The sequence below is a fragment of the Onychomys torridus genome, chromosome 3, assembly GCF_903995425.1.
Source record: "Onychomys torridus chromosome 3, mOncTor1.1, whole genome shotgun sequence".
Classification (NCBI taxonomy): domain Eukaryota; kingdom Metazoa; phylum Chordata; class Mammalia; order Rodentia; family Cricetidae; genus Onychomys; species Onychomys torridus.
In genome coordinates, this window is record NC_050445.1 from 139,707,642 (window position 1) to 139,720,369 (window position 12,728).

Below are 12,728 nucleotides of genomic sequence, written 5' to 3' on the forward strand. Positions count from 1 at the left end.
TCCTCTGATCTCTTTGAATTGATTTCTTCGTACAAGGTGAAAGATAGAGATCTACTTTTGCTTTTTTGCAGGTGGATATACCAGCACTGTTTGTTCAGAAGCCTGCCTTTTTTCCACCATACGTTTTTGCTACCCTTGCCAAAAACTGGGTGGCCATATCTTTTTGAGTTTAAAAATTTTTTAAGAGAAAAAAACATAACATTTTAATAAAAATATCTCTAAAGCCAAAAAGGAACTATGGCATTATTTAAATTTTTTTTGTAAATTGCTTCCTCTTAGCTCTATTGAGTTATAACTGGTATATAGCTGACTGCTCAAATGTAATAGGTTGTGTTTTGATAAATTCACACACCTGGGAAACAATCACAAAAATAACGAACATATCTATCACTAACAGTTCTACATTTCCCCCTTTAATGGCTTCCTTTCTTACAGTCTAGTGGCATTCTTACATTATAATTATTCAAACATTGCTTCTTAATTTCAACCATGGAAGCTTGTGAAAAATGGTGTAGCTGATGAATGGCAGAGACAGGGCCTAATCCTCAGGTCCTAGTAGCTCCCATGAACCTTTTTTCTTAGTCTTCTCATGAGCTGTTCCTACACGGTGATAATTAACCCTCGCTTCTTCCAGATGTGTGGTTTCTGAAGCAGAATGCAGCCCTTGTATGGTAGAGGCTCTGCCATCTGCTCTCTAGGGTTGAAGTCCTAGGTGTGGTAGAGGCTCTGCTGTCTGCTCTCCAGGGTTCCCTCAACGTTTTGTCTTCAGCTAGGCTTTGAGTAGTGCTTCCTGGTAGTACCTCTCTGGGGTGCACTGATATGTCCTACAGAGCAGAGTCTCTGGTGACAAGTTGAGAAGTCACTTCTGAGTTCCTACTCATGTGGGTGCCCAGAAATATGGGAGTGACTCAGATTTCATTGCCTTAGGACTCTACTTGGTTCAGACTTTGGTTAGGGACTAGTAAAGACTTTTATATAAGAAAGGCCATGCTGCTGGTCTTTTATAGGTTTAGGGAAGGGTCTGGTGGGCATTTGGATCTGCCTTCTGTTTTGATGATCATTGACCTTCCTTACCCAGGCCTGCAAAAAGTCAGAGTTGGAGAGATGTCCCTGGCTGTCACCCAGAAGCTCACAGGAGAGCAAGGTCCCATCTTTCCTCATCTAGTCTTGGAATTCTTCCCTTGCTTAATGTCAAGTCATAGTGTCTCTGGGAGGTCCCCACTCTTAGACTGGAAGTTCGTGAGAGATGTAGTGAAGTTGGTTACAGCAAGGATATGGTTAGATGGTGATGTTCCTCAAGGGGATCTCTTGTGGGGCATGCCTTAAGTGGATCCTGCTCTAGTCCCAGGGCTATATCCCACTTCTAAGTCTGTTATGGTAGCTGTGTGAGAACAGTTTCAGTACTACTCGGCAGAGTTCCTCCATCTGTTTGAGTGTTAACTATGGTGATCTGAGAATGTGGGGTCCCTGGAGATTCTCTCATTCTCACTATCGAGCCATGGACCTTTGGTCCCTTCTCATCCCAGATCACCTGGGTTGGTGATCTCTTAGAAGAGTCTAAGAGAGTCTACCCCTCCTCTGCCCCCCTTCATTGCCTCCATTTTCCTCTCTCCACCCATCCTCTGGCAGCCCCCTTCTTGGGTCAAGATGTACTGCAGCTGATGTTCTCAGCTCATAGAAGGGCCTGGGACCAGAGTACACTGAGGCCCCTAGGGTCAGCACTGAGGTGGTTTGGCAGGACTGTGGGGAAGGAGTCTCATGGAGTATCAGTTTCCAGTGTTTGGCTGGAGCTGCATCCCATTTGCTCTTGTCTCTCTAGAGGGAGGACGTGGTCTTGTGAAGCCACATGCAATCTTTGGATAACAACAAGAGTACATAAACAATCAGTGTACTCTCACCAGGAGCCTGCAAAAGCAGCCAGGAAGCTGAAGAGAGGTGGCCAGGTTGGGGGCATGTCTCCCTTAGTTCTAATTTCTGTTCTTCTACCTTCAGTGACTGATACCTGGTGAGGTGAAGGGTTCAGGATGGCCTGAGCTCACAGGTAATGGGGAAAGACCCCAGTGTCAGGAAACATGAATTTCTACCCTGATTCTGCTTCTACCTAGCTCTGTCTACACTCAACCAATTCAGCCTATATAGCTTAATATCTTTAGTTGCTCCTGGGGAAATGTTTGTCAGGGATCTTTGGAGGCCTCTCTGGCTTCAGAGTTCTATGGCCACGTGGGTTCTCTCTGCTGAAATGTCTCTGTGTTTGCGTTTTAATAGCTGGCTCCTGGGTCTAGGAGCCATCGGCATAGATATGTTGAATAGTACCATGGCCCTCTGATGTTTGACATGTAAACATAACCCAAACTTGTACATTTTAAGGCTCTTTTATTTTTTAGACTATCCCTGATTAATGCTTTTCTCTTAATGCTGCAATATGCTTATTAGCCCACAAGGCACCATGCTCCTGGATATATACAATTGAAGTTCAGTTTAGGTTGGGTTTCATGAGTACTGGGGTATGTGCAGGGTTATGCCGGTCAAAGCAAGAGAGCAAATGCAATCCAGGGCCACAGGAACAGCTCCTGAGGAAGATGTGCTCAAGCCAAGTCTCACATAGAGTTGGCTGGGCCTAAGAGTAAGGCCAACTTAGAAATAAGATTGAGCACAATGGCTGGATGATGAAGCTCTGAGACAGAAGTTAGGTGGTGCAGTTGGACACCAATGAACAGGGCTGTGTGGCTAGAGCATGGGCAGGAGGAGGAAGCATGGCACCTTAGACTAGGGCTCCTTAGACTTTCCTCACCAGTGACACATTTTTACTCAAGAAATTTGATGTGACCTCTGATACATTGGTATATGAAATAAATGTGTAAATCAAATATTTGCTGATACAGACCATCAATTTATTTTAAAACAGTTTGTTGACATATCTGTCTGTCTGCCTGCCTATCCATCCATCCATCCATCCATCCATCCATCCATCCATCCATCCATCCATCCATCTATCTATCTATCTTAAAGACAAAAGCAAATTTGCACACTAATGAGATGGATGTTATTGTTCACTTTTATATAAAGAATCAAATCTCAGCTGAATTTTTGATACTGAAGAGTGTAGAGCATTTTCAATATTTTCAGAGTTGGTCAATATTTTGGTTTTATAATCACTGATGCCGAGAACATTACTTCATATAAATATGTGGTATAAAATAGCAGAAATATATTTAAGACCATTTTAGAAATTACTGAAAATTGTCTTGATCCCAAATCAAAATTCATTTAATTGTTTGTAAATGAAACTTAACTCAGCAGTTTTTAAAATTATGCACACTAACACAGTACAGTCCAAAGATGTACTAATTTAATTCTTTATAGGCTGAGAGAAATATTAAAATTCTTTGTTTTTCCATGATGAAACCATTCTGTTTATGTAAGAACAGAAAATTGTATTTAATATTATATATTATATTATATATATATCTCACTGTGTCCCCCAAACCAAACAGATGAAACCAGACCAACCAACCAACCAACTAACCAACCAACTAATTAACTCAAACAAACAAACATGAGTCTCCAGTCCCAGTGAGGTGACTTGGCACTGTGTGCTATGGTGACACATGGTGCAGAGTGCACATGTTGTGTGCTTGGAACCAAGGTCCTGGTGAATTTTTGTGGTGCCTCTTAGGTGAATATTGCCAGAAGCATCTCAGACTTATTACCTGCTTGATTTTGAATTAATGTTTGCCTGTTGTGCGTTCAGAAACCTTTTACTATCACATACAGTTTTTACAATTCCCACATTTAGTCACGCCACCCCCACATTCAGTCATGCCACCCCATGTGGGGTCCACAACCCAGTGTGAAAAGTTGGGTTTTCCTTGCCTGCTTTGTGAAGCCAGCTCTGTGCTGTGTAGTTAGTTGTGGGTATCTTGGGGGACCTAATTAACAAAGAGATGGATAACCTTTGTGAGAAGATCCACAGCCTCGGGTCTTCTTACACAATCTCTTCCCTCTGTTGACAACCACATTCTATATTATAGTGCATTTGACATAAACTTTAATGCTAGTTGTCTGGTTAGGTTTGGGAGCCCCTCCAGACAAAACATTTAGTTGTAAAATCTCTTCTAGGGATGGGTAAGATGGTGAGTGTCTTATGCTTTAGGTCAAATTTCATGTATCTGAAAGTAGTGTGTTCTGACCCTGTTCTCAAATTTGGCAGATACTTTCTGTCTTGAGTTTGTGAATTCCTTTATGGCACCAGGGATATTTTCAAAATCCTGTAGGTAATTTTTAAATTTCAAGGCCTAACGGAAACAGGATTACTGATTCACGATTTAATCTAACAGAAACCAGTTCTTCCCAGTGGGGATGCACTGTTTTGTGTAATGCTGCATGAAGGCTGGAGGAATATAAAAAAAGAGCTGGCTACTGTCCCGGCAGCTAAGGAGCCGGCTTGCTATCTAAGTGGAGCCTGGTAAAGGTTGATGTTCATGGAACATTCTCCAAAAAGACACACTAGAAGGACTTTATCTCAAATCCTCCAAATTCTAGTTGGTTTTTAACTCTCTTCCTTTTTTGGAGAAACTGAGGCTCCCTTGGTTAAGTGACTTACTGGCTCAGGTTCCCGCAGCTGTAAAAATCCAGGTTCAAATCTTCGTCTGCTGGAATCAGAAGCTCTCAGTTCCTCCTGTTCTTCCAACTCTGCCCCCAAAGAACCCAAGTCCCCAAACAGAGCAGAAAAGACAGCACCCGAGACCAGAGAACAAGAAACCTTTTTGTTTTGTTTCGTTTTTAAGCTTAATGTGCGTTAACCTCCAACTTTAGATCCCTGTGTTAGCGAGACAGAGCTTGGCTTATGATTTTCATGTATTCGTTTTTCTTCAGAAGATGCACCAAGGCACACCAGTTAACGCTTCACATCAGCTCACATCAGCCAGGGTGCTCTTCTTTTTACAAAAAGTTAACATCATTTTGGGACATGAAAGGAACATGATGACTAGCTGTTCACACTTCACACCATAAAACCACTTCCCAGCTTTGACTTTCATTTCAAGCAAGTTCTATTTGCAGAAATGGGAAAAGCAGAATACTTTGTTGCAGAAAATTAGCATCCCCATTGAGAAACAGTTTTGCCTCAGTTGGCGTAAGGCTGGGCTGCAGCAGGCAGAGCCTCTAAAATCATGACACCCACACAAGGTAGAATTTTGTCTTTCCCGTAAAGATGCAAGGGGCAGCCCTAGACCCAGAGTCTCTCTTAATTTTTTTGATGTTACTGGCCTGGACTTTGACCTCAAAGTCTGAGTTAAACCTGTATCCAGGCAACAGATACAGGGAGGGAAGAAGATGAAGAGTTGAAGGCACCTATTGTTGTCTTTGAAGAGGGCTGCTGGAAGCTGCTGTGTAACACATTCATCATGTTGGCCAGCAATTACCAAAATTCCGGGAACGCCTTACTGCAAAGGACATATAGTTTTGATCCTAGAGGACCATCTGCTCGGTGAAAAATGAAGAAAATGAGAATGACTGTCTGGGGACAGCTAACAGTCTGCCACCACTGCCTTGGAATTTGGCCTTTGCTCCCCCAACCCTTTCTTAAACTTTGAACATCTGTACCCACTTAGTGGACATTTGGCATGAGCCCAAGACACAATGTCTCAATAAAGTTAAAAAGACATTTGTCTCAATTCAGAAATAAAGACAAAGCATAGGATATTAGAATTAATGATGTCTTGATCTCATCTAAGTGTGAGGGATGGTGCTGCTTGTCACCTTTCATCGACATCTTCTCTGGGGCCACAATAGAGAGCTGAGGCTACAGAGGGCCACCTTGCAGATGGTTCCTTTTCTTACTTTTGAATTTCACCAAGCAAAAGCTCAAGTCACCCTTAGGAATAGCAGCAAGTGATTGATGACCCTGTCTAGTCATCCTGGATATTCCAACCAAAGGTGGAAGTGGAGAGCTGGGAGTCTTCTTATCTACAGACACTCCTATAGCTGTGTCCGAACTGTGTTACACGTGGGCGCTGGGAGGTGGAGTGTCCATCAGAGGGCTGCCACTAGATTCCTTAGGTGCCTTCTGATTGGATTGTGTAGTGACTGGCAGATGGTTTCAGCCAATAATAGTGCACGTCTCTCTCCACTGAATGGAGAAAAACCATCAGTGAGAGCAAACGCTTCTTGGTTTTGAAAATTATTTTGATCACATTTCATTGTTTTTCATAATGTTGAGCAAATCATTTGAATCTTCCTCGCTTGATTTCCACAACTATAAAATAAAGACAATCATTGCCCCTGCCTTTTTGGCTTATTCTCATTCTTCTGCCTTACAAATGATGAGCTTTCATCCCTGAAGGTATGTTCTGGAAGCCTAAATTACTGAAGGTGTGTGTGTGTGTGTGTGTGTGGTGTGTGTGTGTGTGTGTGTGTGTGTGTGTGTGTGTGTGTGTGGTGTGTGTGTGTGTGTGTGTGTGTGTGTGTGTGTGTGTGTGTGTGTGTGTGTGTGTGTGTGTGTGTGTGTGTGTGTGTGTGTGTGTGTGTGTGTGTGTGTGTGTGTGTGTGTGTGTGTGTGTGTGTGTGTGTGTGTGTGTGTGTGTGTGTGTGTGTGTGTGTGTGTGTGTGTGTGGTGTTAGAGTCACCATTAAGAATAATAGATATTCTTCTTTGCATCACGAGAGCTCTAATATATTTGTCTTCATACTTTCATAGTCAGAGGGGAAAGCAGTCTCTTCCACATGGCTGTTTGTCTCCCTGGAACACTGGAAAGGCACAGTCGGAGCTGAGTTCATGGCTTCCACTGTTATCTTTAATCCTAAACCAAGATCATGGAGCACAGTTCTCTGTAAATGAACCTGGGGACTGAATTCCAAAAGGAACACCTGAATATGTGGACTGCACACAGAGTCCCTGTCTTCTCAGCATGACCCCATGTACCTTGCTTCACAACGTCTATGTTTGGTCAATAAAACCCTCCTCTCTTCCAGTGCATGGGTGTCCAGGAGTGAATGGAAGCTGTCCCCACCCAGCATTTCTAGAGAGAAGGGCTAGAACCTGAGTCCTAATCTATCTCAATGGTTTTATCCCAATACAAATGGTATACTTGCTACCTTGTTTGCTTCTTCTTACCACGGCACAAAGTTTCTATGTAATTCCAATAGTCATTTGAAGAAGAAATTCACAACCAACATGTTCACTTTCTCTCTGCACACAGTATTGTCACTTTTTAAAAAAAATTGTATTTTAAAGGTCTTTTAGAGGTATCAGAAATAGTGGGATCTTTGCCAGATTTTACTGCTCAGCTTTGGTACTCTCTCATTCTTTGGTGACAAAATTAATTAGTATCCCCCAAAAATGTATGATTTGTGTTTTATTCGAAGATGAAGGTGAATCTCTGCTGCAAATGGGTAAGTATTTGTTTCAGATATGGTGAGGGAGGACTGCTGACTTTGCCTGGTTCTTCAGTGTTCATCCCTGCATCTCTGTTTTGTTGAGTGATGTCCATGTGCAGTGTGATTGCTTGTCCTGGGATGCCGGTTCACATTGTGTTCACTCCGGACCATGCTTAGGGTTGATGTTTTGGTATTATTTTGAGTGGGACATTTGCATTGCTCTCTGTGTCACTTGCTCTTAGGCTTGTGGGGTCACTTTTGTGATTTGGGCCAGCCACAGAAGCACAGATCTGATCCATGAACAATAAAACCTGTGGCTGGAGATAGACTAAAGTCGGTTCCTTGAATGCCAGCAGAGGTTCACTGACCAACTGTTACTGCATTAGTGCAATTTCCATGGACATCATCATTGTATAATTTTCAAATCTGTATGTAAAATTATTTTATCCCCCCGCCCCCCCATAAAGCCACCAGTCTCCATGGAACACACTTTGGGAACACAGACACTTTGGAATCAGAGCATATCTGGAACAGAATGGATAAGTTGGGTATGGGTGTGTGAAATTGGCTCCTAAGGACATTTAAAGGGGACAAAAGTCCCAAACTGGAGGAACTGAAGTCTGGGCTTCTAGAGCTGGGAACTAAGAATTTTAGCTGTGTTCTTACAAGTGTTCCTATTTCTTTTCCCTTTGTATCTTGCAGAGCAAAAGCCAGGGATCTGTCTTTGTCCGGATCCACGCCCCATGGCAGGTGCTGGCCAGGGAAGCAGAGTTCTTGAAGATCAAAGTTCCCACCAAGAAAGTATGCACTTGTTTTTCCTGGATTCTGGGCCTTCTGAGGGCTGGTGTATGTGGATGATTTGGGAGCTGGGCCAGGTGGATGTGGCTTTCCTGGGGTTGAAGTCAAACTTTTCTCCCCAGGGATCCTAAGTATGTGGCCATGAGGTGGGTGGGACAGAGAAGAACTGGTGTCCTTCTGTCTGTCTGTCAGACTTCCACCTGGGCTGTGCTGTCTGGGAAGCCAAGCATCTTATCCTCATTTTCTTCCCTGTTGTACCTCCTTTTCTGCTGTTCCTGAAGGTCTAGAACCATCAGATATTCTCTGTGGTGAACCTGGCAATGGGCTCAGGCAGCAAGCTATACAAAGCCAGGGGTGTGGATGGAAAACGCCGAAGATGCTGTGGGCACACTACTGTGGTCACTGTGGTGGCTTTTGCCCTTGCATAAGTTAGAAGGTTCTTCAACATGTGAGCAGATTGAAATCATGTGGGCAATGTTTCCGTAAGCTCTGTGCCAGTGTCTCACCTGGAGATTTCCATTTGCTTGGTTGGTATGGAATGAGGCTCTGGAACCAGGGCCGTGGAAAAATCATCCCCAGGAGGTTGTGCTGTGCAGGCTGGGTGCCTCACAGGTTAGATGGTGTGGGAGGTAGTTTTCAATTACAACAGTGTATGTACAATTTAAAAATCTCCCCAGTGAATTCTCAACTTCTCCTTGTGTCTCCTTGTACAACAAAATTCAGCAAAACAGCTCCCAAGAGAAGGGAATTATTTGTTCCCAAACCTCCCATTCTTTTTTCATAGGTCTTTTAGGGAAAGGAGTGGGACTGGGCTTTGAGCATCTTTGGCATGCTGGGGTAGATGGTAGTTGTGTTAACCATGGGTGGTGATCTATGGGTAAGAGCTCTCTCTTTGTCTCTGCTTCTGCCCTATACAGTGTTGTTTCACAGATTGCGACTTATTTTTTGCAGAGATCCGGATTCTCATTCTAACAACCATTTCTACCTCCCTATTAGGAGCAGAACTCCTCCTGCATCTGCTGCCTCTTGGTACTGCTGTTCCTGCCTCTCCATCTCACCCTAACTATTGACAGCATCCTTAGAGCTAGGAACACCAACTTACATTGTTAGCTGTGCTAACAACATAATAGCTGTGCACAACCTTTGCTGACAACAGGTCTGCTGCCTGTCAAAAATCATATATCAAATGAGGTCATGTGTCTGAGCCATTAGGAATTCCACCAACACTATAGATTTTGTTACAATTTACTAAGCTGAAGTAACAAATGTCCATCAAATAGTAAATAAACACAGGCATGAGGACCACCTGCAAGTTTTTTGATAAAGCACAAATTTAGAGGAGTCACATGTTCAAAATAGCCACACTATTTTATTATTTGTTTGCTTTTTGTTTATATACTTGTTTGGGACACCGAGAGTCTCTCTCTGTTGTCCAGGCTGGTCTCAAACTTACACACCTCCTGTCTCAGCTACCCAAGTGCTAAGACTATAGTTGTGTACCACCATGCCCAGCTTCTGACACTGATATTGTCTCCATACTGCTGTGTTCCTGATCTCCTCGTTTAGTCTGCTTGTTTCTAATACTACTGCTATACATCCATGTGCCATCTTTGTTCAGGAATGCTGCTCTTCCTAGCTGATGTATACCTGGTCTCTTAGCAATACAAACCATGTCTCAGTCTTGGGGAGAAGCTTTTAGTCCTTTCTGGTAGGATTCTAACTTGCCCAGCCCCCTTCACCTCTCTTTCACTTGCTTGATATGTTCTTGTCCCTTTTCTTTGCTTCATTTGAATAGCTGATGTTGTCTTCACACCACTCTACTTGGGTCATGCTCTCTATTTTCATCACTCCTGTCTGGTCTTTGGGAAGAAGGTGAGCAAGTCTCTGCTCTCCATGACAGACTGGTAGCAGAGTCTGTTGTGGTAATCCTTGTAGCAGAGAACTTAGGGGTGTTGGAGAACTGTATGCCATTCCCTACATCCCCAGCACACTGTCTGGTTTTCTTCTTGGCTCTCCTACCAGTCTTCCTTCTCTCTCATTCTCTCTGTCTACCGTCTGCCTTGCTCTCTCTTTCTCTATTCTTTGCACAGTCAACCACTCCTCCACACCGCTTGTTTTTCTGCCACCTCTGACTCCTCATGCCCAGGCTGCCTCCAGCTCACCTTGCTTCCTAACCCTTGTCTCTACTTTGTCCTTTACCAGCTTTGCAGCATAGCTCTACGTCAGTGATGTGCCTGTCTCCTGAGCTGCAGCTCCCAAACATCAGCCAGTTGGAACTCAACACGTGTCACACAGATAGGGCTTGAGTTTGTAAATGAATTGACCTGGTGGAGCCATGTTACAAAGCTTCCGTCTTTGGGGCCGTCTCTTCTTCCCTTTTCATTTTGACGGCTCAAGGTGTTAGACATTGTGCTAGACAGGTCCTAAGAACAGGCATGGAGCCTGGCCTTTCTACTCATTTACTGTATGATTTGAGCATGGGGCTTCTTTCTCAGAGCCTCAGTTTCCCTGTCTGTGATTCAGGCATAATATCACCCATTTTAATTTCTTAGCAGATGATTTTAAGAACAGGGTTCCTAATGGTTGGTGTGGAAATGTAAGAGTTTGTTGAGTCCGTTTCTTGAACTATTTTTCTGAGTGTTCTCAATTCCTGGTACCCTAGTCAGCTTCTTTCCTGACCTGACAGGCAGCCAGTGCTGATGCAGCTCCTGCTGTATGGAGCTTTTGGAAAGCCTTGGGGCCATGGAGCAGCCCAGGCCCTGGGGAGCTGAGAACAGGGCCCAGGGCAACAGGAAGTATGCACAGACCCAGACAGAACGCCATTGGAGCCTGAGTCTGTTGTAGGCCATCTGCAGAACACGGCTCCGCCTGGAAAGTAGGGGGTTGGGGGTCTGAATGAGGCTATGACTGCTCTTTTAGGCTATGAAGAGACTAGAAAACACTTTCTCCCCAGCAGTTCTGGGTCTCAGACTCCACACAGGTGGAAGGTTCTGGCATCCTTCTGTGTGTTCAGCCACATGGCCCCTGCTGTTCTCCATATTCATAGCATTGGGGGGGGGGGCTTGTAGTTGGCCTCACAGGGCATTGTATAAGCAGACAAGGAGGCTATGACTTGTGCTGGCTAGGATACATGTGTTTGCAAAAACTAATCAGAGACTCTGATCCCAAGGCTGGGGGTAGATTAAGCCTAGTTCCTGAAGTGAGGGAGGGCTGTGGATTAGAGAAGACGAGACAAGGTGGTCTGGGGAGGGCCAGCATCACTCCTTTGAAAAATGGATTTGGAAAGTGACTAATATGAGAATAAGCCACACTTGCAGAGAACCACATCCTGTAGGCGGTGGGAATGATGAGGAAGAGTAAGGCATGGTATAGGATCAGTTGAGCATCTTCCAGGTCGATGATGGCTTGGATCATAACCCAGTAGGGTCCAGAGAGACCAGAAAGATGTGGAGGAAATCATGAAGTCGAGATCTCAAACCTGCACAGATCCATTGTAATGTGTCCAGGGACTCAGAGTCTTGAGCACAGATATTAACTGGGAGGTGGAATCTTGGAAGGAAACATTTGTTTTCCAAAAACAACAACAGAAGGGCCTGAATTTTGTGAGGGACCCTCAACAGGCATACACAGAAGGAGGTAGGAAGGCTGGTCTTGGTCCTGAACAGTCTAGGGAGATTTGAGATGGGTCACTTTGAAGGCAGGAGCTGTAGCTCTTGTGTTTATTATGAAGATGGTCCTTCTAGATCAGGGTCAGCATCTATGCTCATCACCTCCACTTGCTGTGTACGTGAGTGAGTACCCCCTTTCTCAGCCCTGACATTCACATTCCCTAAGCCTCCAGCAGAGACAAAGCTCCCTCCCTCTCTCTCTCTCTCTCTCTCTCTTTCTCTCTCTCTCTCTCTCTCTCTCTCTGTGTGTGTGTGTGGTAAGTGAGGCTTTTAGAAGGAATGTTCTGTCCACCAAATCATATTAAAGAGGAGACAGAGCTGGGATGGGTGGATATCCCTTTTGTCTGATCCATCAGCACTGTAGTGGCCATTGCTAGTAGATTGACTGGTATTATAGGGGTCTCATTTGCTACCCCCAGGAGCCCTTAGAGACATCAGATTAAGTGTCCTTTGCATATAAGTAGATACTGTCAGACTTTTTAGCAAAGCAGGGTTAGAGATCTACACACCTCCCAAACACAGGTCACATGGTAGTGGAGGACTGGTACAGGGAGCAGCAAGTGTGTGGAGGTGTCCTACACAACGCTACCTGTCTCTCACAGTAACTGCCATCACTGCAGTTGTGGCTGCTGCATGGTTCACAGTCACACGTGTCAGTTGGCACTGGGTCGGGTTGTTCCTCTCTGCTCCTTCCCCTTCCTCCCCCTTCGCAGCCAGCATCTGCAGCACTGGGGGACATGGGCGCAGTCCATTCACTCACCAAGGCAGCCAGCAGCCCAGATGCAGAGTCTGTAGAGAGGCAAGAACAGATGGCCCTTAGACTGTGGACCGGGGAGGGGGATTCTGTTTCCTAGGGAGCAGGGTGTCAGCAACATTACGGTTCCAT

General features: G+C 44.6%; 1 protein-coding gene across 5 annotated transcripts in view; it reads left to right on the forward strand.

Moving 5' to 3' along the window:
• Window positions 1-12,728, forward strand: part of Ano2 (anoctamin 2) — a 340,730-nt gene that overhangs the window by 74,622 nt on the left and 253,380 nt on the right. For 3 of the 5 annotated variants that reach the window (XM_036182061.1, XM_036182066.1, XM_036182065.1), the window contains one exon: window positions 8,079-8,177. In XM_036182061.1, the coding sequence (XP_036037954.1) occupies window positions 8,079-8,177 (99 nt within the window). Of the gene's footprint in view, window positions 1-8,078; window positions 8,178-8,753; window positions 8,757-12,728 lie in introns of all 5 variants that reach the window. The other 2 variants (XM_036182063.1, XM_036182064.1) reach the window with 1 other exon arrangement.